The sequence below is a fragment of the Marmota monax genome, unplaced genomic scaffold (genome assembly GCF_021218885.2).
Source record: "Marmota monax isolate L192 unplaced genomic scaffold, Marmota_monax_Labrador192_F-V1.1 WCK01_AAM20220418_F8-fsc00195, whole genome shotgun sequence".
NCBI lineage: Eukaryota > Metazoa > Chordata > Mammalia > Rodentia > Sciuridae > Marmota > Marmota monax.
This window is the reverse complement of record NW_026691979.1, coordinates 1,086,214-1,110,892: the sequence shown is the minus strand read 5'-3', so window position 1 is coordinate 1,110,892 and position 24,679 is coordinate 1,086,214. Positions and strand designations below refer to the sequence as shown.

The following is a 24,679-nucleotide window of genomic DNA, read 5'->3' as shown; positions in this document are numbered from 1 at the left end:
CTCTCCTCCTGGCCCTCAGCTGGGCAGGGGGCTGGGAGCAGCTGCTAGGAGCCAGCTCAGAGGATGCCTGCCACCCCCACCTCAGCAGAGCTGTCCCCTCTCCTTCTCCTGTCACCTGAACAGGCCTCTCACAGCCTCCGTGCACACTCGCCCTAGCCCCTTCCACCATCGCCCTCTGTCCCCGTCCCCACTGTCCTCCACCACCAGTGGGTGCTGTCCTGTGTCACTGTGCCCTCCACCTTCAATGATCACTTGTGTCCCACCATGTTGTCATCTTTCCTTGACTTTACGGACTCCACTGGGGCTATACCACCGAGAAGGACACAGCTGAGAACGCGAGGAGAACCCCAGGACAGGAGAAGGCCTTTGTCCACTGCTCCTTCAACAGGGGATTCTTACCCAGAATATATAGGAACTCCAAAATCTTACCACCTCTTTAAAACCTAAAAAAACAAATGACCCAATCAATAATGGGGAAAAGAACTACACAGACTATTCTCAAAAGAAGATGTACAAATGCCCAACGATATACAAAAAAAAATGTTCACCATCTCTAGCACTCAGGGAGATGCAGACCGAAACTACACTGAGATTTCATCTCACTCCAGTCAGAATGGCGGCCAGCGAGCATACAAATGAGAAAGCTGGTGAGACTGTGGGGAAAGGTGCACTCCCAGAGTGTTGGTGGGACAGCAAAGGAGGGCAGTCACTCTGGAAATCAGCCTGGAGATCCTCCAGACCTTGGGCATGGAGCCACCATATGACCCAGCTAGGGGGCTCCTTAGTATTCACCCCAGGGAGCTAAAATCAGCCCACTGGAGAGAGAGAGGCACGCAGTGTTTACACAGCTCAAGTCCCAATAGCCAAGTTGGGAAACCTGTCCAGATGCTGGTCAACAAAAATGGATACAGAAAGCGGGGCCCCTCTACCCAGGGAGCTTTATCTAGCCATGAAGCATGAAGAGGTGGCACTGGCTGGTGAGTGGACAGAAGCAGAGAGCACCATGCTGAGCTACAGAAGCCAGGCTCAGAGACTCAAGGGCCAGACGCTTCCCCTCACTTGGAAGTTAAAACAAAATAAGGGGGAAAAGTGGGGGGTGGTCCCTTGAAAACAGAAAGGGGATCAGTGGAGAGAGGAGTTTGAGGGGGAGGGAGGAGAGACAGGAAAAGGGAGGAACCGCAGAATGAAATGGACGAGCCATGGACGAGCCAGGCACCGCGGCACACGTCTGTAATCCCAGTGGCTCAGGAGGCCGAGGCAGGAGGATGGTGAGTTCACAGCCAGCCTCCACAACTCAGCTAGACCCCATCTCTAAATAAAAAAAAGGGCTGGGGATGCTGGGGATGGGACTCAGTGGTTAAGCACCCCAGGGTTCCATAGCTGGTAACAAAAAAAAAAAAGAATGGAATGGGCTAAATGTTGCCATGTACATGGATAAAATACAGGAATATGCCACAGTGAGTCCCACCTTTACACGGTCTGCAAAGCACCGATTGAAAAAAAGAACAAAAAGAGCAAATGGCAGGTAGACCTCAGAGTAGAGGAAGGGAGCCGGGCGGGGGGAAGCCCTGGGGACTAACATGGAGCCTGTTCTGTTCCCCGCATGCATGACGACGTCAAAACGAATCCACTATTGTGTGAAACTATATGTCACCAGGGCAAACTTTTTTAAAAAAAGATATAAACAGAAAATTTTAAAAATGAACAGAAAATTTTAAAAATTTAAAAATCCCCGTGCTCTCTGCACACTCTAGTGTCTCCATGCTCCGGGCAGCCGCAGCAGCCGCAGGAGACACGGGGCTGTGGTTCTCTGGAAGTGCGCAGCCTGAGCAGCAGGACCACCCCAGGCCAAGGAAGAGACAAGGACAGAGACAGAGGCTGGGGTCCACTCTCTGGAGGGCGGCAGAGCCCCACGCTTCCTGAGTTTCACACCAGGGTGCCCTCTGTGTGTGCTCCTCGGTGTAGACTCCTGAAGACCATCTCACAGAAGCTCGTTCCCACACAGCCAGAGAACAAGGCCTCATTTGACCCCTAAAATGGTCTTTTTCATCTTCCACCAGACTTGGGGGCTTACTGAGTAGGAACGGGAGGGCTCAGGCCGCGTGGGCTGCCAACACGCAGTCACCTATCACCAGCTAAAAAGACCACTTCACGCACTTCCAACAAACACCCATAGAACACTGAGCCAAAGAAAGTCCTGCAGGTTCTCTCCTGCAGACTCGGGTGGCTGTATTGTGTGTCAATTCCCAAACGTCAATCATCAGTTATACAGAAAGAAGACAATCTATGGCCCTCAAATAAGGGATGGCTTTGTTTTTTACTAGAATTGGGAAGATTCCTCTGCAAAGAGTGAGAGAGAAAGGAGAACAGAAAAGGAGAGGTTTAGGGGTTTGCAGGAGAACTCTGAGGAGGAGAAATGAGAAAGGCCAGAACCACTCCAAGCCCACGCTCGCCGCAAGACCCAGCAGATGTGCAGTTTGCATCTGCCCAACTGAACGGAAAGCTGCGTCCACTCAACAGCCTGCCCAGGGAGACGGCAAACCACAGAGCTTGGGCGCAATGGGGTGGCCTTTAGGAGTGGCTCTGCAGGCCCTGGAGTGCTCTGCAGTGCCACCAAGCCCTGCAAGGACAAGGAGGAATCAGCTGCATCACCAGGAGGGAGGGCCCAGGGCCACCCGACGACCCCAGTGTGTGACACTGGAACAGGCAAGACCACTGAGCCCGTGAGAAGATGTGGTTGCCAGGGGCTGGGAGTGGGGACAGAGCAGGCAGAGCTCAGGGGGTCTGTAGGCAGGGACATTCTTGCTCTGTGTGACACTTTACTGGCCGACACATCACTATGTGTTTGTACCCATGGAAGGTGCAGCAGCCAGGGTGGACTTTGATGCCAACTGTGGACTCTGGGTGGTGCTGACATGCCACACTGGCTCCTGGACTAGGAAACACGCCTCTGAGGGACAGTGGGAGGCTGTGCGCGTGGGACAGGAGGTTTATGTGCACTGTGTACCTCCTGCTCAGTTTTGCCGTAAAACAACTTGCTTTTTTTTTTAATGATCTGTTTAAACATTTCAAGAGGTCAAGAGGGAAGGAAGAGGAGAAGGCAGGACGCGAACACCACCTACAACCTTACGAACTTTTCTGTTTGGCCGATAAGTGCCATCAGTCTCCTCTCTACCATATACTCTGCCCCTAATTTAAAAAGATCAAGGGCAATTTTATGTCAAAACAGAAAGCAGAATGCAGACAGTCTAGAAAGAAAAGGACTTTTTCTCAAGATGAAGTAAGTAGATGAGTGGACTTCCTTTGACATTTTTGTTGCAGATCAGTGAAAGTGTTCCTGCACACAGGCACTAATCCAGCCATGCCTCGCAAATCACCAACCCACAGCACAGTGAAACCAGAGGTAAGAAATTGTGCAGACCATAACCTCAATTTTATTAGCAACCTTTTAAACCATTAAATGACCTAAGTCAATTTTCTTATGTAAATCCTAAATATGCCTCGCCAGCGACCTGCCAAAAGATAAATTGAGTCTGAGCGTGTTTATGTGCAAATTCCACCTATTTTATGAGGACGGCTGACCTTGTGTGGTACCACATTACATGGTGCCTCCACCTGGGGCTCCTTGAAGGGTACTAAAAGGTTGAGCTGCCACAGAACATCTCCACTCTGCCCTTTTTAGGAAATGACTCCTTAAACACAGGCCAGACAGGAAAGACGGGGACTATCTTCAGGAGATAATGACTCAAGTGTGAGAATGTGGCTTCCCACTAGTAATCGAGCAGAGGTTATTGTCTTATATTGACTACTTGGAGCCTTAGCCCTGGAAGGGAAAAACATAGGTCTCTTCTAAACTGGAGTTGAGAGTAAAGGTCAGCTTGGTGGCAGGTAGCAAGAGATGCTATCCCACAAATTCAGACCACAGCAATTAGGGAACTCATGGTTACTGCTGGCCTGGGGACCCCAGGAATAGATGGAACCTCCATGCCAAGACTCTGACTTTGATGCAAGCTTAAGTGTTTACTAATTCAAACCTCTAAAATAACATTTTCCCCACATAACTAAGTAGAGCTCAATCCCTGTCTCTATCTTATAAAGGATGGAATTTCCTAAGCCAATGTGATCTTGATGCTAAGGGGGTCAGGATATACCACCCCAAACTATGGCCCCTTGCATTTAGTAAAAAGGGGGGGGGGCTCTGACCTCCTGCCAGCTTGTCTCCTGAAGCAGATTATAGGACAGTGCTCTGGTCTTCCCCACCATAGGCACAAAAATGGATCTCCCAACACCCAGCAGAAAGCATTTGGGGACAGAATGGGTACTAGTGGGGCCCCCTGCACTTGGTCACTACTGTCAGGCCACACCCTCAGCCCAGCAATCCCAATGCCAGGCTGCCCCAGAATAGGCACTCTTCCCTCTTTCCGTGGGTCTTCATTTTGGAGGTGACTATATCACACAAAATCTACAATAAATAAACTTGGTGACTTTTTATCAATCTGTGCTTTGCCATGAACCCAGTGCCAGGTGAGACAAGAACTCTCTTCTCCCTACAGTACACCTCCAAAATGCAGGTCACACAGGACCGGTGCTTGTCCCTGGGAGGTCCTAGGAACAGGAAGGAGCGCCCCCCTGCACACAGAGGTGGCCGACTGTGGCCACACCCAGCGGCAGGGTCCACCTACTTGAGAACTGGATGGAGAAGCCCGACTTGCTGATGAAGAAGTCGCTGTCGAACTGCAGCGTGAGCGAGTTGAAGGTGCTGTGGATGTCCTCGGGCAGCGCCGAGCCGCTCCACTCCTTCAGGAGGATGCTGCTGTCCAGCGGGCCGTCCCACACCTTGAGGATGTCGTGTGCCAGCTCCGTGTCGAACACGATGAAGTGGAGGCTGCGAGAGAAAGCACAGCTGTCCACGGGCTCCCTGCTGTCCCTGCCCGGCACCACACCCCAGAGACTTCAGGAACCCGCTGCACCCTCCCAGCCCCTCCAGTGGTGCAGAAGGGACTGAAGGGACTCACGTGTGCATTAGCACACAGCATGAACTCCTCAGTCTGTCGGGCTGCAGAGAAGCCGGGCTATGGCCAGCGCCATCCATTAAGGGCTGCAGCCTTTCCGTTGGGATTGGGTCTCTCTATGATGGAATCCAGCCTGCACTAACCCTAAGGAAGGTGGAAGTCCCTTCCTCCTAGGCTGACCTAGGTTTTCCTGACCTGGTGTTGTTCCTAAGGTGCCTGGCAGGTGGCAGCACGCACAGCGGGGAAGGATGCCCTGGCCACCTGGTTCCACCCAGCGCAGTCCCCACCAGCATCCACACAGGCGGCCCAGGGGTTGTGTTTCTCTCTATACATTTTATCTTCAGAAGAAGACATTATTTTAAATCAGCACAATGTCAGGAGTGCCTAATGCAAATCCCTTCCTGCAATGCCTAACACACTTGCATGGGGCTTGCAGGTGTTCCGGGGCCCCTTGGACCTTCCCCTCCTGTGGCAGTCACTCAGACCCAGCCCCACGTGTAGCCCTGTCTATGCGGGGCAAACAGAGGGCTAGCTAACATCCCATCCAAAGTCGCTATTTCCTGAGAGTGTGGTTTATAGTTTTTCATTTTCTCCTTATTGCCCATGGACTGTAAAGGAGGTAAAAATGACTACAGATGACACAAAAACTACATAAATCTCAATGACTTCAGGTTGCTCATATCAGGTATACAGAGCATACCTATCTGATCTGTGTAAGCAAGAATGTGTAGTGTATCTTTAAATGTTCCACATAAAGAAGTGTACAGGGTATAGCGCACATGTTATCCACCAATACCAGTGTCAACATTCTGCCCGATTTGCATCAAATCTTTTAAAAAATAAAATTGTATAGATATGCCCATGCCTGCTCTCCAGGGCATCTGGCCCTGCACCCAGCTCTTTGCATGTGCCATTCCCAGGTGAGCTTCTGAAGTGCCCACATGTGTCATGAGAACACTGCCCGAGTGGCACCGGGTCTCCATGTGCTTGCTGGGGGCACACAGTCCCCGTCACAAGCCTGTGTGTGCCTGCCTGATTTACAGCCAGCGCTTGCCTCCATTAAGAGTGTCATGAGAGTCCTGCACACTAAACATGTGGAATTTTTTTACTTTAAAAGCATGAGTTCTGTATTTTTCAGCCCTCTACTGTAGGATGCAAAGTTTTTCTGCACCGTGAAGCATGGTGCCGCCATGGACCTTCCGCATCACTGATCTGAGGGTCTTTCTAGGTCTGGCATAAGACAGTGGCCCTGTTGCTTTCCCTGGTGACTCTGACTCCTTCAGTTCACCATGATGAGCAAACGCCCCAGTTTGCCAAGACCTGATGCTGGATGAACAGCAGCAGCCAAGCAGGGCTTGGATCTCTCATGGTCTCTGGTTATTTATGAGGTTGATCATCTTGGTGTGCCTGTTGATAGAATTGAACAACCCAACAAGTATTTATTAAGTACCAGCTGTAAACAAGCCCCCTTCTGGAACTGTGGATATACCATTGAACTACACAGCCCTGCCTCGGGGAGCTTACGTTGCAATGAGAGGAGAAAGAAACAGCCACCAACGAACATGTGAAGAGCGTTGCACGTGAGTAGGTGTAAGTGCAACGAAGAGAGAGAGAGAGCAAGCGGACTGAGGGCACTGGGATTGCCTAGACGGGTGGGGGGCAAGTGAGGGAGACACACCTCCTGGGTGGTGAGGTTAAGTGGGTGAGGCCGAGAGGCCGCAGCGCCCCTCTAAAGAAGGCAAGAGCTTGTTTAATTCCACGTGAGGAAGAGCTAAGGAAAGCAATCCCTGAGGGGGCATGGTTCTGCGCTCACCCAGTGTGGCCAGAGCAGAGGGAGAGGGACTGAGGAGGGAGACGGAGATTAGAGAAGCATTTTGTCTTCTGCGCTGGCTGATAAACCAAGGCACCGTTTCAGTGAAGCATTTATCTCACCAACAATTTTTAAAAATTACTCTGCTTGCTCTGGTGACCACATACTTTCAAAGAAAATGTAGACTCTGTGACCTGCTTGGGTAATCCAGCAAGACTGCCCTTGTGTGGACATGTCCGTGGAGGCACTGAGAGGTTGCGAGACTCTGGGCGCAGGTGGAGGAAACTGGACCCATGAGGCGTGAGCAAGAGGGGGCAGGGCCACTGTGGCCCAGGAAACCAGAGAGACAGAGCTGCATCCCCTGGTGGAGAATGGGAGCAGGTGGAGCAGGAGCCCAGCCCGCAGGGACCAGCACCGTGCCGGCACCGTGCCACCAGCCGGTGGAGCCCAGGCTTCTGCAGTGGCAGCCAAGAGGGGACTGTTCACCCCAGGCGGGAGCTGCAAAGAGAAGTCTGGCTGAGGTGACGCAGAGGTGACACACATGTGCATCACCAGCAAATAAATGGCTTCTAAACCTGGGGCTAAATAAAGCCATCAGAGGTCACAGGTGGAGAACAGAAAGGGACCACAGACCTGGGTGTCTGATCAGCACGTCAGGTCTACAGGAGCTGTGGGTGTGCTCCGCCTCCTCAGGCACTGCATACTCAGATCACGTTCTCGCCGAAAGGCTTCTTCACCTACCTTTATCATGTTAAGAAAAAGCTTTCTACTTGTCCTGCTAGGAAGGTGTATGGGGTTTGCTTTACTTTGTTACACTGATTGTGGAAAAGCAATCAGTTCCATTAAATTATTCTTCAATTTATATGTTGAGAAAAAATAATAATGCTCATTGGTTTACATCTATGTAGATAAGCATCATTATATTTTCTTGATATATAAATCAAATGAACTATAGAGTTAAGCATTTAATTTTTCTGTCTTGTTTTATATTTATCCTTTGACAGAAATGTTATTTTAGTCTTATTAAAAGAATTGCTTTATTTTCTTTTCTTTTTTTTTTTTGTTCTGGAATATTTTTCCTATATATTTGCATAAAATGATCTTTTATTTTTAAAAATGTTCTAAAATAATCTCTACTGTATAGGTACATCTCTATTTTCATTCCAAATATCAACTGCTTGGGCCTCCTATATTTTATCTTAATAAGTGTGCCCAGTTGTTTCTCAACTTTATGTTTATTAACTACCTTTATTGTTACTTTCATTAATTCATTTCACTATATTTGGTGTTTTTCCATTTTTACTTCCTTGAATTTATACTATATTCAAGCTTCCATTATCTGAATGTTTGAATATTAAGACATAAAAAATTCATGTTTTTTATCATTCTAGAAATTCAGATTTGCAACACTGTGGAATTGACTTTTTATAATGCATGTGTGTAGTATTTCAATAAGAACAAAAACACTAAAAGAAGGAAAAAGTTAATTTAAATGATTGCTCTGTATAAATTTATGGCCCTACAATTTAAACTATCAATTTATAAACATAAATTACCAATACTGAATCAAGCAGATCAATACTGACAAATACTGAGAAATACACATCTTAGAATTATAAAAGTATCTTAAAATTGGTGATAAATTTAAAACATGAAAAATATCCAAAAATGGGACTAAGCATTCAGTAAATATTAATATTTAGAAATGCACTTATCAATATAGATAACAAAAGTTTTGTTCTGGATATTGGTGAAGGACAATGTGGCTCACTATAACATTCTAAACAATATTTTTCTGGAGTCAATGCCTCTGCAATGAGTCAGGTAAAAAGGCATCAGATTCAGAAAAAATATCTCTTATTTGTAGATGACGTGATTGTGCATGTAGAAAACATTTAAATCTAGAAACTTTTAGAATCAACCAGTTCACATTTATGTAAGAAAAATATAAAAATAAAAATCGATTTCCATATAAAAGCCATAAACAGAAAATTTAAAAAAAAAAAACAATACTACCTACATTATCATCCCAAAGCATCCTATAGCTAAGATTAATTCTAACCAAAATGTGCAAGGCCTTCACACAGAACACTGAAAGGTACTACTGAGGCAAATCACGGGAGACCAAATAAATGGAGCAGCACATCGTACAGGGAATCCTGGCAATTTCTTTTGTGGAAAATCTCTTTCTGAAATTCAGACAGAAATGAAGAAGGTCAAAATCAGCCAGGCATCTATGTAAAGAAGAGTGGATCTTAGTATCAGCTATCAAGACTTTTATAAAGTAGGTAAGTGATTAAGATGGAAAGTGCTACACATAACTGACCAAGATATCAATGGTTGGGATACAGTGCAGAAACAGACCGACTCTGATATAACTGTCCTGCTTATGACCAGAGGTCCACTCCAGTTCAACGAAGAAGAGGTGGACTTCAACAAATGCTCCACTGAACTCCACACAGGAGCGGGATGGGAGGGGACACCAACCTACAGGAAAACCTGGGGTCGTATCTTCACAACCTTTGGAAGTCCGGATCTTTCCTTCAATCAGAAAACCACTAAGAACCATCAGGACAACATACATGATAAAGCATTTAAATACAGATCAGAAATTCAGGAAACATAAATAAAAATCAGTGAAAACAAATCCAACATTAAATGAAAAATCCGTGTTTAACGGAAGAAAACATCCGGATACAGGAAAGACCAAAGAGCATAGGAACGAAGGTGTGAAATTCGCAATCAATGAAGGTTGCCTTCAGGAAAGGTAGACACAGGTGGAAACTAACAAGGAAGACAGCCTGATGCAGAATGGGGGCAGTGGACTTTAGGAGCAGGGCATCAGAGGGTGCTCAGAGGGCCACTCAAAATGTAAGAGGCACGGGCCTTGATCAGTCTCCAGGAAGCGCAATGGAAACTCCTGCGGCCCCCAGGTGCTAAGTGGGAATCAGCCAAGGCGGAGTGCTGAGAAGGTGGGGAGCCTGAGCCTGAGACGGGGTGGAGACAGGTCTACAGTGACTGGGTGATGGTCCGCCACTGCCCAGGGAGCCTGCTCCAAGGGCTACCTGAGAGCCACACAGGTCACCTGTACCTACCAGTACAGCCCAAGCTGATGAGAGCAATCGCAGCACCCAGCACCCCCCAGGGTGGGTACACACATCACAGCACCCTCATGCACCCGAGCAGATGGACACCAGGGAGTGAAGGCCGAGGAGATGAAGCCAGACATAAAACAAAGCACTGAGTGTTTCCATCCTGTATGAAGTTCAAATTCAGCAACACTCACTTGAGGACAGAATAGTGAGCATCCTGGAGGAGGAATGGTTTGTGTAGGAATGACAGGCTCATCTTGGTCCTGATGATGTTCTCTTAGTCTAGTGACATGAGGCTGTACTTTCTGTGAACAAACTGCACTCTCATAATTTAGCCAGTTTTACACACATGTATTATGTGTAGTAGAACTTTTATGAGCAAACAAACGTGCACCCTGGTGCCATGAGTTTGGGATCTTGGGAAAGATTTTGCAACTCCAACAGAAAATATGGTAAGACGAAATTAAATATTGAGAAAGTAAGAGTCACTTCTCATTCAAATGAAAAACTACTGCAGTCAAAATGACCGATAGTGAATGACCAGGGGAGAAGGTTTAAAAATTGAGTAGAATATGGTCCCATCCCAGGGCACTCTGAGTCGTGTCAGATGCTGGTGTTCGAAGGAAAACCCCCACACTGCAGGGCTGGGGAGGCTCCTGTGGGGCCAGGAGAAAAGGGCAGGGGAGTAAGTGGGGAGGGAAGTGCAAAGGGAGGGTAACAGGCTAAAGATGCACACACATGCAAATGGCAGGAGCAGCCCAAATAAAGCTGTCTACAAACACAGCAGATTAAACATTTTAAAGAGTTTTCTTTCCCAGCCACAGTGGCAAGGGCTACAGGGGCTGCCCAGACTCAGTGAGAACACGGAGGTGTGGCTACATTTTCATGGTCTAGTGTGGTCACGTGTTCTCCTTCTGAGGCACTTTGGTTATGGCTGTGTGAATTCAAATGTGCAGGCACAGCAAGTGGCTAGAGAGCCCTCCTGGAGAGAACTCTTGAGAGAGAGGCTGGGAGGACATTACTCCTAACAGTGAAAAAAATAAAAAAACAACCTGAGTATCCAAAAGGCTATTGTTTACATAAGTTAGAGTATGTTCAGGCAATTAAATATGACTCAACAACTACATAGACTGAAGTAGAATTCAAAGTAAGGTCATAAAAATGTGGCCATGTTTACTAACTAAAAAAAAAAAAAAACAACCCTTCAGAATAATATTATAGTATGATACTGTTTTTTATAAAAACATATAGATAAATATACAAATCAAATGTTATATTTGAATTTACATAAAATATTGTAAAAAAATATACCATATTTTCAACAAAGTCTTTTTTGGTTCAGAGGATGGGTACAAACTTCTTTTAGGGTTTTTATTTTTCTACAGTACTTTGTTATATCAAAACAAAGAGAAGTGGTTAACCTTAGAGGCCATTCCAAAGACCTTGAATTTACCGTGCATTTGAAGAGCAGGCAAAATGGTTCAAGTGTCCACAGAAGTCACGGGCATTGACAGATGGAAAGGTTTGCACTGGAACACGTGGAAATGTCTTGCCATTTGATTCAGCAAGTCATTTTGTAGGGATTTGTTGTATGGAATTAATTATAAAAATAGGCAAACTTGACTTATAAGACTTTTTGACATATCATTATATATAGTATCAAAAACTAGAAACATAAACACTCAACAGAGGGACAGTGTTTAATTACACGTGCCCACACTACAGGATAGTTTTTAAATTTGCATCTGCACTAAAGATGTATAGACCTTATTATATTCCTTAAACACTACAGTACACTGACTCATATCTCATATTGCATTAGGCATTGTAGAAGTCGGCAGTATTTGGGGGCATGTGTGCAGGTTATTACCTATAGATTCTGTGCCGATTTGTATATGGGACTTGAGCCTCCAAGGATGTTGGTATCTAACATGGGGTCCTGGAACCAGCTAATTACCTGAAGATCAACCCCGACCCCCCTGCAACCTAGGGGAGGATAACAGGCATGAACAGGAGCCAGAGGCGCAGGAGATGGGGGAGGGTCTGGAGTGTGTGGGCAGGTGTGAACTGGGGGAGCTGGGATGCAGCTGAGGTTGGGACCTGGACCAGCTCCCACTCTCCCCTGTGCTTTCCATAGCCTGAGACAGCTCCAGGAGTGCCCCGGCTTTCGCGCTCACTTTCTGCAGGCTGGATGTGAGCCTCACTTCTGAGCTCCCCTGCGCTCACCTTCCTGCCTCCCTGGCTGCCACCAGGTCTCCAGTCCTTCTCCAGGGCTCCCTCCAGGTACAAGGTGAACCTCACTTCCCTGACATCACTGTATGTTTCTTAGGTGCACTTTCAACTTCCTAAGACACCTCCCTCTTTAGACAATCCAATTTGATGAACTGTCCAGTGAGTGCATCCCTGGGACTCAGGAGGCGGCTCAAACACACACCTTGCTGCCTCTGCAGGAACTGAGTGGCAGACACCAGAGCCGGTCATTGAAGACCTTCAACAGGAGACTGGTCAGATGCTGAGGACAGTGTGGGTGGTGTGCGACTGTTAGTGCCTTCACACAGAGACTTGGGGACAGAGCATAACAGCACCTTTGTCCCTCTCACACTTCCTGGTGGGTTAGTGTCCCTTGATAAAGGTGAGCCATGCCCTTGGAGACGTCTAAGTGGGGTAACAGGTGGCAATGGAAATCGTGTGTAGGAGAACCTTGCAAGCTAAGGTGCTCACTGGTTCCTTCCTCTGCCTCCCTCCCTGCTCAGTGGCTGGTGAAGGCAGCCACACCCAGTGGCCTCTCCCTGGCTAATAGGATCACCCCAAATTTCTCCTCTCCCTTCCCACCTTCCTCCCCTGGTCCCTTTCCTCTACTGATCTCTCTTCAGTTTTCATGAGATTGCCCATCTCTTTCTTTTCCATTTTTCTCCCTAGCTTTAACATACGAGAGAAACCTTACAGCACTTTTCTTTCTGAAATTGGCTTATTTCACTTAATATAATGTTCTTCAAGTTCAATCTATTTCCCTGCAAGTGACATAATTTTATTTTTTCTTTTAGGGCTGAGTGAAACTCCACCGAATATATACATCCACATTTTCTTTTTCCATCCATCCATCGAAGGACATGTAGGCGTTCCACAGTTTGGCTATTGTGAATTGTGCTGCCATGAACATGACTCTGCATGTGTCACTGTAGAATGATGACTTTAATTCTTCAGGATAACTGTCAAGGGGTGATAGAGCTGGCTCATATGGTAGTTTCATGCCTAGTCTTTTGATGAGCCTCTATATTGATTTCCACTGTGGTTTTACTAATTTACAATCCCACCAACAGTGTAAAGTGTTCCTTTTTCTCTGTATCCTCTCCAGTATTTATTATTGTTTGTATTCTTGATGGTTGCCACTCTAACCTGTAACTGGAATGAAATAAATCTCAGTGTAGTTTTGATTTGCATTTCTCTAATTCATAATGATGTTAAATATTTTTTTCATATATTTGTTGGTTGTTTGTATTTCTTCTTCTGAGAAGTGTCTGTTTAGTTAATTTATTCATTTATTAATTGTTTTTGTTTTTGTTGTTGTTGTTAATTTGTTTGTTTACCAGGAATTGAACCCAGGGGTGCTTAACTTCTGAGCCACATGCTCAGTCCTTTTTACATCTTATTTTGAGACAGTGTCTGGCTAAGTTGATTAGAACCTTGATAAGTTGCTGAGGCTGGCTTTGAACTCATGATCCTCCTGCCTCAGCATCCTGAGCCCAACTGGGTTATTTTATTTTTTTTATTTTTTTATATATAATCTGTATATTATATATAAATCCATATATAATATAATGTAACCTGGATATATATATATATATATATATATATATATATATGTGTGTGTGTGTGTGTGTGTGTGTATGTATATATGTATGTATGTATGTATATATATATATATATATATATATATATATATATATATATATATATATAAAATCTGGATATTAACCTTCAGTCAGAAGAGTAGCTAGCAAAGATTTTCTCCCATTCTTTAGGTTCTCTTTTTATGTTCTTAATTGTTTACTTTGTTGTGCAGAAGCTTTTACTTTGATGACATCTCATTTATCAATATTTGCCATTATTTCCTGAGATTTAGGAGTTCTATTGAGGAAGTCATTGCCTGTGCCTATATTTTGAAATGTTGACCCTAAGATTTATTATAGGAGTTTGTGAAGGATGAGAGAGAAGGGTCTAGTCTCATTCTTCTACACATGATTATCAGTTTTCCAAGCAACATTTGTTAAAGAGGCTGTGTTTTCTCCAATCTATATTTTTGGCTCTCTAGTCAACTATCAGATGACTGTATCTGTGTGAGTTTGTCTCTGTGTCTCCTACTCTCTACTATTGGTCCATGTGGCTGTTTTTATATCAGTGCCATGAAGTTTTGGTTACTGTAACTCTGTAATATTGGTATTGAGAAGTCTCCAGTATTGCCATTTTGGCTTAGAGTTGCTTTGGCTATTCTGGGTCTCTTATTCTTTCAAATAAATTTTAGAACTGTTTTTTTGTTGTTGTTGTTGTTCTGTGAAGAATATCACTGGTATTTTGATGGGGATTGCATTGACTCTGTACATTGCTTTTAGTAATATAGTCATTTGAACAATATTCTGCCAATCTATGAACATGGAAGACCTTTCCATCTTCTGAGGTCTTTTTCTTCAATGTTCTATAGTTTTTATTGTAGGGGTCTTTCATTTCCTTGGTTAGAATTATTCTTAGGTATTTTATTTCCTTTTGTGAGGTTATTTTGAATGGGATTGTCTTTTCTGATGGCTTTCTCTGCAGATTCATTATTGGTATACAGGAAATCTATTGATTTTTGTATATTGACTTTGTAATCTGCTACTTTGCTGAACTTATTTATTAGCTCTAATAGTCTTGGTGAAAATTTTTGGATTCTAAGTATAATACCGTATCATCTGCAAACAGTGATAATTTGACTTCTTCCTCTCCTATTTTTATCTCTTGTATTTCCTTCTCTACTCTAATTGTTGTGGCTAGAATTTCTAGCACTACATGAAATAGTAGTGGTGAGAGTGAACAATTGTTGTCTTCTTCCAGATTTTAAAGGAAATGCTTTTGTTTTAATCTCTAATGTTATTAATTTAGGTCTTCTGTCTTTTGATTCTGATTAATTTGGCTAAGGGCTTATCAATCTTGCTTACCTATTTCAAAGAACAACTCTCCATTTCACTTATCCTTTGTATTTTTTAAATCTTAATTTCATTGATTTTGACTCTGATCTTAATTATTTCCTTCCTTCTACTAGTTTTGTATTTAATTTGTTCTTTTTTTCCAAGTGCCTTGAGATGCACCATTAGATTGTTTATTTTGGGATCTTTCTGATTTTTTATAGATACTCATAGTTACAAACTTTCCTCTAAGCTCAGCTTTCATAGTCCTAGAGGTTCAAGTACATTGTATCTCTATTCTTGCTTGATTATAAGAATTTTTAAATTTCTCCCCTGATTTATTATATCACCCATTCATCATTCACAAGTATACTTTTCAATCTCCATGTGTTTACATAGTTTCTGTACCTTTTTGTTGTTGTTCATTTCTAATTTTATTCCCTTATGATCTGATAAGATGCAAGAAATTTTATCAACTTTTTTTTTTTTTTGTATTTGCCAACAGTTTCTTTGTGGCCTAAATATGGTCCATTTTTGGAGAATATTCCATTAGCTACTGAGAAGACATGTTATTCAGCTGGTGTTGAATGAAATTTTCTACTGATACCTATTAAGTACTTTTGACTAATAATATTTTTTAGGTTCCAAGTCTTTACTGAGTTTATGTAAATGACCTATCTATTTATGAGACAGCTGTGTTGAAATCACCTAGTATTACTGTCCTGAGGTCTCTCTTAGTCTTTAATATGAGTAGTGTCTCTTTTATGTAATTAGATACACCAACATATGAGGAATACTTACTGCTGTTGTATCTTCCTGTGGGATTGTTCCCTTTACCCTTGACCTAAAGAAGCTAACTTATTTTTCTCTTCGGATTAATTATCACTTGAAGTCTGTTTTTTGGATATGAGAGTAGCTACGGCTGCTCATTTTTAGTCTCCGTTTACATGGTACATGGGTTTCCATCCTCTCACTTTCAGCCTGTGGCTGTCTTTGCCTGCAAGGTGAGTCTCTTGCAAACAATGTATCAATGGGTCTTGTTTACTAATGCATTTGACAGCCTATGTCTTTTAGGTGAAAAGTTTAGAATATTTATATTCAATCTTGTTATAAAGAGATATCTATTAATTTCTGTCATTCTGATTTACTTATAACATTTAACTTGGTCCTTTTTTACTTATTTAGATACACTTCAAGTGAGAGTTGTTCATTTGTGACCTCTGAGGTCTGTTTTTAATTTCTTCGGTGTGGAGTATTTCTTTAAGCGTTTTCTGTAGTGCTAGCTTAATAGTTATCAATTCTTGTAGTGTCTCCTTTGATCCTGAGGATATCTCTTTCAGATCCATATGATCCAGAACAAGATACAGCTATCTTGGTTGACGGTTATTTTACTTGAGGACCTGGAACACTTACTCCGAGCCCTCCTGGGTTTTGAGTTTATGCTAAGAAATTGTCTATAATTCTGAATGGCTTACTTCTAAACATGACCTGACATTTTTCTCTTGAGGTTTTTAAAAATCTATTTTTGTTCTATATGTTGGAATTTTAATTATAGTGTGTCATGGGAGTTTTTTTATTGATATTGTCCATTTAGGGTCCTGAACACATCACATACCTGGATATTCATCTCAGTCTTAAGGTCTGGAAATTTTTCTGTTATTATTTCCCTTCAGAGATTATCCATTCCCTAGGCTGCATCTTACAGCCCTTCTCAACTCCAGTGATTCTTAAATTTGGTTTCTTAATGTCGTCTCAAAGTTTTAGTATATTCTGATCATGGTAACTTGTTTTGCTTTCTTTAATATGTCTGAATGTTCAAGGCTCACCTCTTTGTCTTCAAACTCTGGGATTCTGTCTTCAGCATGGTCTACTCTATTAGAGTGATTCTTAACTGAAAATTTTATTTGATTTATTATGTCTTTCATTTCTAAGATTTTCTGTGATATTTTTTTCAGTCTCTCTATACCCTTATTGAGTTTCTCATCTTATCCTGTACTGACTTTCTTAATTCATTCAGTTGTCTCTGTGCTCTTTCAAAATTCATTGATTATTTTTATAATCATTCTCGTGAACTCTCTATCTGATATTTGATCCACTTCAATATCTTTGCAGTTAGCTGCTGGTGAATTATGAACTTTAATAGGTGTCATGTTATCTTGTGCTTTCACTTTTCCTTTATAGCTATGTTGTGTTTTATGCATCTTTTGGGACAGATTTCTCTTCCACTCTTTTTGGGCCATGGCCTGCTATGATCTAGATTGATTCCCCCTCATAGGTGTGGCAGTCACAGCCTTTGTGTTAATTCTGCTTTGTTGTAGGAGTGGGTGTCCACGACTGGGACCTTAGGCCCAATCCTAGTCATTCCTACCTGGGGCCTGATCATTGGTTTGAGATCTCCTCCTCTATTCTCTAAAGCATTGTTGAAATTTGGGTGTGGCTAATTTGTATGTGAACCTGTAGTGTCCTGTGGATTCCCAGCTCCTCACTAGACGAAGAAGGCAGTGATGATGGTGAGACCACTCCATCGTGATCCTAGTGAGAGGGGAAGACCAACATGCTGTTACTCCTGGTGTGAACAAGTCTGCCTCTCAGTTCAGCAGCTATTCCCAGTTTGCGCTCTGCGCACACCTATTAAGGCTCCAACTGGGATCAGGATAAACACCCAGTAGAGGAAAATCTGTTGCCTTCTGTTTTCCTCCTGAGTTTTATCTAGGGATCTCCAAAGCTGATCAAAAGTAGATTAACTTTTTTTTTTTTCTTGTAAATGTTTCCTGTATCTTCACACCAGATGCATCCACCTTCCATGGCCTGGCACTGGGAAAATCCAACCCAGGACACACCTGGAAGATGAGGGTCATCAATGTATGTGTTACTTTGTTTTAAGTCTGAATTAAGGATAGTTTTGACAATACCACATAGTATTATTAAGAAGACTAACCTCAGTCCATATCACCAAATACAACTCCCTGTGGACCCTTTGACCACAAGATGTTCAAGTTTGCTTACTAGACAATTACACGTGCAGAGGAGCAGGAAAGCCTCAGGAGCACCATTCTCGTGTGATTATGTAGAGTAGCCTTTAAGGGAATTGCTGAAAGTCTTCCTCCTCGTGTCCCCTTTCTTACATAAATCATGACTGCGCTCAGCAAGAAGTGCATTGAGGGTCTTAGAGAAGCATTCGACCCATAACAGGACTCAAGTTACTGCCATACCTTGTTGTTAGACTTTCAGCTACTTTTTCCATAGGTAACTGCTTTATAGCATCTATGTTAAAATTTGAAACATGACCCACATAACCAATAACAATAACTATCATGGGGTTTTCTATTTTTTTAAATAAAAAGCCAAGAAATGTATGTTCAGAAGTTGCTCTGGGCCTCAATGACATCAAAGCAGGCCTGTAAGAATGGGCCTAGAGAACTAAAAGCAGCCCTTTTTCATTCTTTAATGTTATTTAAACATTCCTTGAGAATAAAATATATTTACAATTTAAAATATTAGTATAAATGTATAATGATAAAGTCTGTTTATCTTGGAGTCAGGTTCATATAACTTATATATTCCTCATTTTCAAATAAAAAATTGGAGGTAATGTGACTGTGTTACCCATGCAATAAGTGTGGTTAGTATCAGTATAGTAAGAAGTGTGAGTATCAGTATAATTTTAAGCCTAAAATTGGTGCATCTTGTGCCTTTAGTCATGTTGCCTTCCAAACCTCCATACTAAACGTCAGACACATTTTCTTAACTAACAGTGACTCAACCACTGGAATGTCGTGCAGATGGAGTTGACCAGCGACTGAGTAAATTAATTATAAACACTGACGCTGATCTCTTAACTCCCTTATTAGGAAGAGGTTCCTGCCTCAAGTTGGACAGGTAAGTTCATAGATTTGATAACAGGTACATCCAAATGTGAAAGATACAGATGAGAAGAGAACTCTTGCAGCACACGGTGCTGTGTGAAGTGACTCTTTCCTGTGGTGCTGAGTGGTGAACAGCAGGCTCAGCTTGTTGGAGGAATTGTGCATGTTTGTTCCTTCTAATTATTCCTTAGTGATTCCCTCCTCTTTCTTATTCTCGTGCCAAGGGAGTTTTTAAAATATATCTTTTTATTTGCAGATGGACACAATACCTTTGCTTTATTCATTTATTTTTATGCGGTGCTAAGGACCAAACTCAGTGCCCAACACGTGCTAGGCGAGTGCTCTGCCACTGAGCCCCAGCCCCAGTCTGCCTGGGAGCTTCAGATGGACCTGCAGAGTAAAAGTGTCTGCATTCAGAGGTCAGCAGTGCTCTGTTCTAATTCTAGGGAATTAGTTCACAAGGAAAACTGCAGGAAAGTGACCATTGAAATCTTCCTGGACGAAAACAGAGTATGCTTACGGGAAGTCTTTTCATTAATCATAGATGTTTTCTACAACTTTTTCAAAATCAAAACCTGTAGAATTATTTTTATATCATTCAAAGTATACAGGAGTTAAATGTTGAAATTTTATATTTAGTTTTTTAGTTTTTAATTAATATTTTTTGGAATTGAAAATTGAATCCAGGGTGCTTAACCACTGAGCCAAAATCCAGCCCTTATTTTTTTTCCTATTTTATTTAGAGACAGGGTCTTGCTGAGTTGCTTAGTGCCTCACTAAGTTGCTGAGGCTGGCTTTGAACGCCTGGCTTTGATCCTCCTGGGCCAGCCTCTTGAGATTCTAGGATTACAGGTGTGTACCACCATGCAAATGGATAAAGAAAATGTGGTATATACATTCCATACATACATGGAATATTACTTAACCTTACAGAAGAATGAAATTATGGCATTTGCCAGTAAATGGATGGAACTGAAGAACATCATGCTAAGTGAAATAAGCCAGTTCCAAAAAACCAAAGGCCAAATGTTCTCTCCAATATATGGATGTAACCCATAGCAGGAGGGGAAGCATAGAAGTTCATTCAATTAGACACAGGGAAATGAAGGGAAGGGAGAGGGGATGGGAATAGGAAAGACAGTGGAATAAATCAGACATGACCTTCTTATGCTCACATATGGATACATGATCAGTGAAACTCCACATTGTGTTCAACCACAAGAACAAAATCGTAATGGGTTGCACCCATGTATGTATGATAAGTCAAAATGCACCCTACGGTCATGTGTATCTAAAAACAACAAATAAAATAACGTAAACAAAAGTGGAAATAATTAGAAATAAAAAACAAAAGGACCAATCAAAGTCCTGCTTGTGCAGCTGCTATACGGATCGCATCAGGTATTGGCAGACAAGGGCATTTGTTCATCGTGAGTCTGTAAGTCGTAAGTCACAAGGGAAAGCAACTTAGCAACTGTTTATAAGCCAGACCTACAAAGATCCTCAGATCAGGGCTGCGGAATGTCCATGTGGCACCATGCGTCATGGTGAAAAAAAAGACTATGTATCCTGCAGCAGAGGGCTGGGAAATCAAGAACTCCCTTGTGCTTTTAAAGTGGATCAACAGAGCTCACATGTTCAGCCTGGAGGACCCTCATGACACTCTTAATGCTGGATGGAAACCTGGCTGCAACAAAGGGAGGGGGAGAGGAATAAGAGGAACATAGAACGAAATGGTCGTAACTTTCCAGCCTTGTACTGAAAACACAACCAGAGTAACTCAGCATCACGTACAGCCCCTAGAATAGGATCCTAATTAGAAAAAGTTGTACTCCATGTAAGTATACTATGCCAAAATACTTCTACTGTCATGTAGAACTAAAAAGCAAGTAAATATAAATAAATAAACACAAATAATAAAACTAAAAAAATGAAGAAATAACTAACATTTAATTTTAGTTCTTTCAATAGAGAGTGATCTTATTGATTTTCATGAAAAATGCAGAATCCAAAATTTTGTTACTCAAATACATCTTGGTATTGCCCCAATACTTTGATAATTATTTAATTAACCATTTATCTTGAATAAGGACACATTAGTTTTTAAATGAGCTATTACAAAATAATATATGTGCATTTTTCAAATGCTTTGAGTTCTTTTTCTTGCTCCCCTTATGTGGTGGCAACGTGACCAAGTGGACAGTAAGACACACGGTTTCAGAGGAGCTAGTGCCAGAAGAAAGCCTCAGAGAACAAGGCTGAGTCCCCTATACCTTTTCCCATTTCGTCACATTGTAAAGCTGCAGAATGACAAGTTTAACGGAACAGGGCGCCGTCTATGGACAGGGACAGCATCCCTGGTTCATCCTAGGTCATGGGCCCTGCAGCCCTGCACCCTGGCTCTGTCCTCTGACTGGCTTGCGCTGACCTGGGTCAAGACGGATTCAGACAGACCCAGTGCGTCTTCACTGGGCGCAGTGGCCTGGGGGCAGGTGCCAAGACCCAGGGCTCAGGGAGAGGCCTGCTGGAGTCCAGGGGTTTTGGAAAGTAACTTTTACTGAGATTCACAAGCAACTTGGATGAAAGAGGAGAGTTGTGGAAGGCTGTGTCCTGCTCTCTGTGGAGAACTGTGATTAAAGAACGCGTTTTAAAGTTGCCCTTTTGCTATATGCTCTTATTTATCGCCAACTGCCTACTGGAACAGGGAGCACCTACTTTAAAACACTGCTTCTTGTTGGTTTAAGAAAATCATCCCAACACTTTGAACTGCCAACTGAAACAGAACGCTCTGTTTGAATATTTGCACTATTTTCTGTGTTAGTGATAGTCTTTTTTGGCGTGACTTTGGGATGTTCCAGTGCCTTCCTGGTCTACCTCAAATACCTTGTTCCCCTGCAAATGGACAGGCCTCCCTCACACCTCTGTGGCACCCCCTTTTTTGATCAGATCATTTGTTTCTCTTCCCATCAAGGGACGGGGAGCCCTTCTGGGCGCCTTGAGTCCTGCCTGGTCCCCGAGGCTGGCTTTGGTGACCGCACATCAGCAGAGGGCAGCAAGCAGAAGCTGAAACTTTCATTCCCTGCTGCTGAGGGCCCTCCACAGGACTGGACGCTGCAGGAAGGGCACTGGCAGGCCTGCTGTGGTCTTCCCAGGAGGCCAGAGGAGGCCAGGTTCCATAGAAGGCCATGGGAACTGGTCCTGCTGAGCCCACCCAGATCTGAGCTGCACAACCACCCACTGATAGGGAATGACGACCACGCCTCTCAGCTCATTGATGAGATACTGACTTCACCTTGTTTCTGTCACTGTCACCAGTGATAACAGTATCACACGGCTTCACACATGATCTCAAAGGAGCAGCAGAGACGTGCGTGTGATCCCAGGGCACAGCCTTCCATTTTCCTCCTTCTGTGGACTCAGCGTGCTGTTCTCTCTCCTCTGTCCTCAAATCCCTGAGGCCAAGTCGCAGCACTTACCTGATGGTCCTCCCAGGGTCGGCCTCTATGACCCAGGTGCAGTGCAGGTTATTGTCATAAGGTGCTGGGTAGCCGGGGGACAGTATCCGTCCTGATGTGGCAGCGGGGATCCGACCTCCACACTCAGCTGTAAGACACAGACATGGGGAGTCACTCCAGGGACCACCCTTTCTGTTGAGCTCATTGATGAACAAAACCCTGAATTAAAAATCACCTCTGAGTTACATACATGAAGAAGTGCACCAAAAGCTCCATCCTTTCTCCCACACCCCCAGCCCTTTCCTTGACACAAAGTCTTGGTCCTACAGGTCATTAAGGTGCGTGTGTAAAACAGCGGCACACCATGTGGTCATTCCCACAACTCTGTGCACACTGTCTCCACAGAGTGCCCGGGAAATGCCTTTCAAACTGGAGCACGCACAGGCACCTGCCCATCTCAGGAGTACGCACACGCTGCAGGGAGGGTGAATGCTTGTCTCTGCAGAATGGTGGCCAAGCCACCCGCAGCAACACTCTCCACCTCTCCTCACCTGGCGAAGGCCTCACCTGCTTCCCGACTCACCTACGCAGGAAGGCACTGGTCTGTCCCACACCCTGCGGTCCCCACTCAGGCAGGTCAGGGTGCTGCTGCCATGCATGGCATAGCCTGGGTTGCAGCTGAACAGGACCACGGTGTCCGTGAAGTGGCCTTCATCCCGGATCCTGTAGCCATAGTTAGGGATGCCCGGGTCCTCACACTTCACTAGGTCAAAACCTGTGCAGAGAGAGGGAAGAGTGAACGTACTCAAGGTCAAGTGCATACCCCCTTAGGTTAAAGGAGGAACAAGCACTGCCCGAGGGCTCCCTGGGGTGCAGCAAGAAGAGGAAGAGGGTGTGGTCGTGAGGAGAGGGACTCGGGTCTCAGGAGGTCTCTGTGAACCACTCCTCAGAGCTGGGGGTTGGCTGCCTCGGTGCTCCCCAGGACGTGTGCTCCCAAGCTTACCACCTGTCCACCCACACCTGTGGTCAGCACACCGCACTCCCCAGGCCTCCTCGGAGTCAGGAACCTGGCATTCCCCACATCCCTCGCTGTCACAACTCCATCTCTGAGAAGGACGCGCCTCTGTCTGTACCCCCAGGGTTCACGCAGCTGGTGCCTGCACCAGCCCAAATCGCAGCCTCCCACCTTCCTGCTAACCTCCTCCACGCTCTCAGGCCTCCGTCTTCAGGGGGTTATAAATGGATTCTGACCACAAAAGCCAGGGACTCCTGAGTCTCCACCTGCCATGTCCCCATGCCATGAGGCTCCTGAGAAACTTGGCCAGACAAAGACGCAGAAGTGAATCATAATGGAGTTGGAAAACTCAGTTGTCAAAGCAATGGAGGACAGAAAGGGAGGCTCCCCTGTGCAGGTGGCCTCATGTGGCAGACACTTAGGGCCATCTGTGAAGACAGTCTTACAGTAACGTTTCTCTTCACGTTATGATATGAATTTTAATGCTTATATAGAGTCGGAAGCTTGAGGGTCACATGTTCTGTGTACTTCTATTTCTACCTAATTTTCCTTTTCTCAAAAACAATTGAATTATGAAATAAATATGTGATTTCTCTGCCAATTGGCCTCTCCAGTTTGCATTTTGAGATAGATACCATCCACTGAGGAAAATATTCCCTGAAACTTGCAATATAGTTATACCCAGGTGGTCTCCAATCAAGATTGGGTTTTGTGGGTTGGAGCTATGGCTCAGTAGCAGCATGTGTGAGGCACTGGGTTCCATCCTTAGCACCACATAAAAATAAATAAATAAAATAAAGGTATGCTATCCATCTACAAATACACACACAAAAAAACAACTTTTTTTTTAAAGATTGGGTTTTGCGACTTCGTATAGGGAAGAGAGTACACCTGTGGGAATGTACATGGGGTTGCTGAGAAGTTTCCTTCTTTGCCAACTACAATGTTATTATCTTTGCAACAGATGATAAGACATAAGAAATGGAAACGTTAAAAGTCTGGATGTCCAGAGTGGGAGAGCAGAAGAGTGCACTGACCAGGTGTAAAGCAAGGGTGCTTCAGATGGCCCCAAGGGAGGCAGGAACAGAGAGAGGGTCCCAGTCCCACCTGACTTCAGGGACTGGCAGATATTTGGCTGTTTGAGGGAAACACTGAACTCTTGTGTCACCTGCGACCAAATCCACTGAGCACCCAGGGTTCCAATGGCCTGTGGAGCACTTGGCCGGGGCTTCTTTTGTGTCTTTTTACATGACCTGGGGGCTTGGCAAGG

The 24,679-nt window shown here is 44.0% G+C and overlaps 1 protein-coding gene across 2 annotated transcripts in view; it reads right to left on the bottom strand.

The window, feature by feature from the left end:
* Positions 1 to 24,679, bottom strand: part of Csmd1 (CUB and Sushi multiple domains 1) — a 1,167,250-nt gene that overhangs the window by 234,970 nt on the left and 907,601 nt on the right. For both annotated transcript variants that reach the window (XM_058580132.1, XM_058580135.1), the window contains exons 22-24: positions 22,978 to 23,169; positions 22,416 to 22,542; positions 4,683 to 4,885 (exon numbers count right to left, since the gene is read on the bottom strand). In XM_058580132.1, the coding sequence (XP_058436115.1) occupies positions 4,683 to 4,885; positions 22,416 to 22,542; positions 22,978 to 23,169 (522 nt within the window). The remainder of the gene's footprint in view (positions 1 to 4,682; positions 4,886 to 22,415; positions 22,543 to 22,977; positions 23,170 to 24,679) is intronic.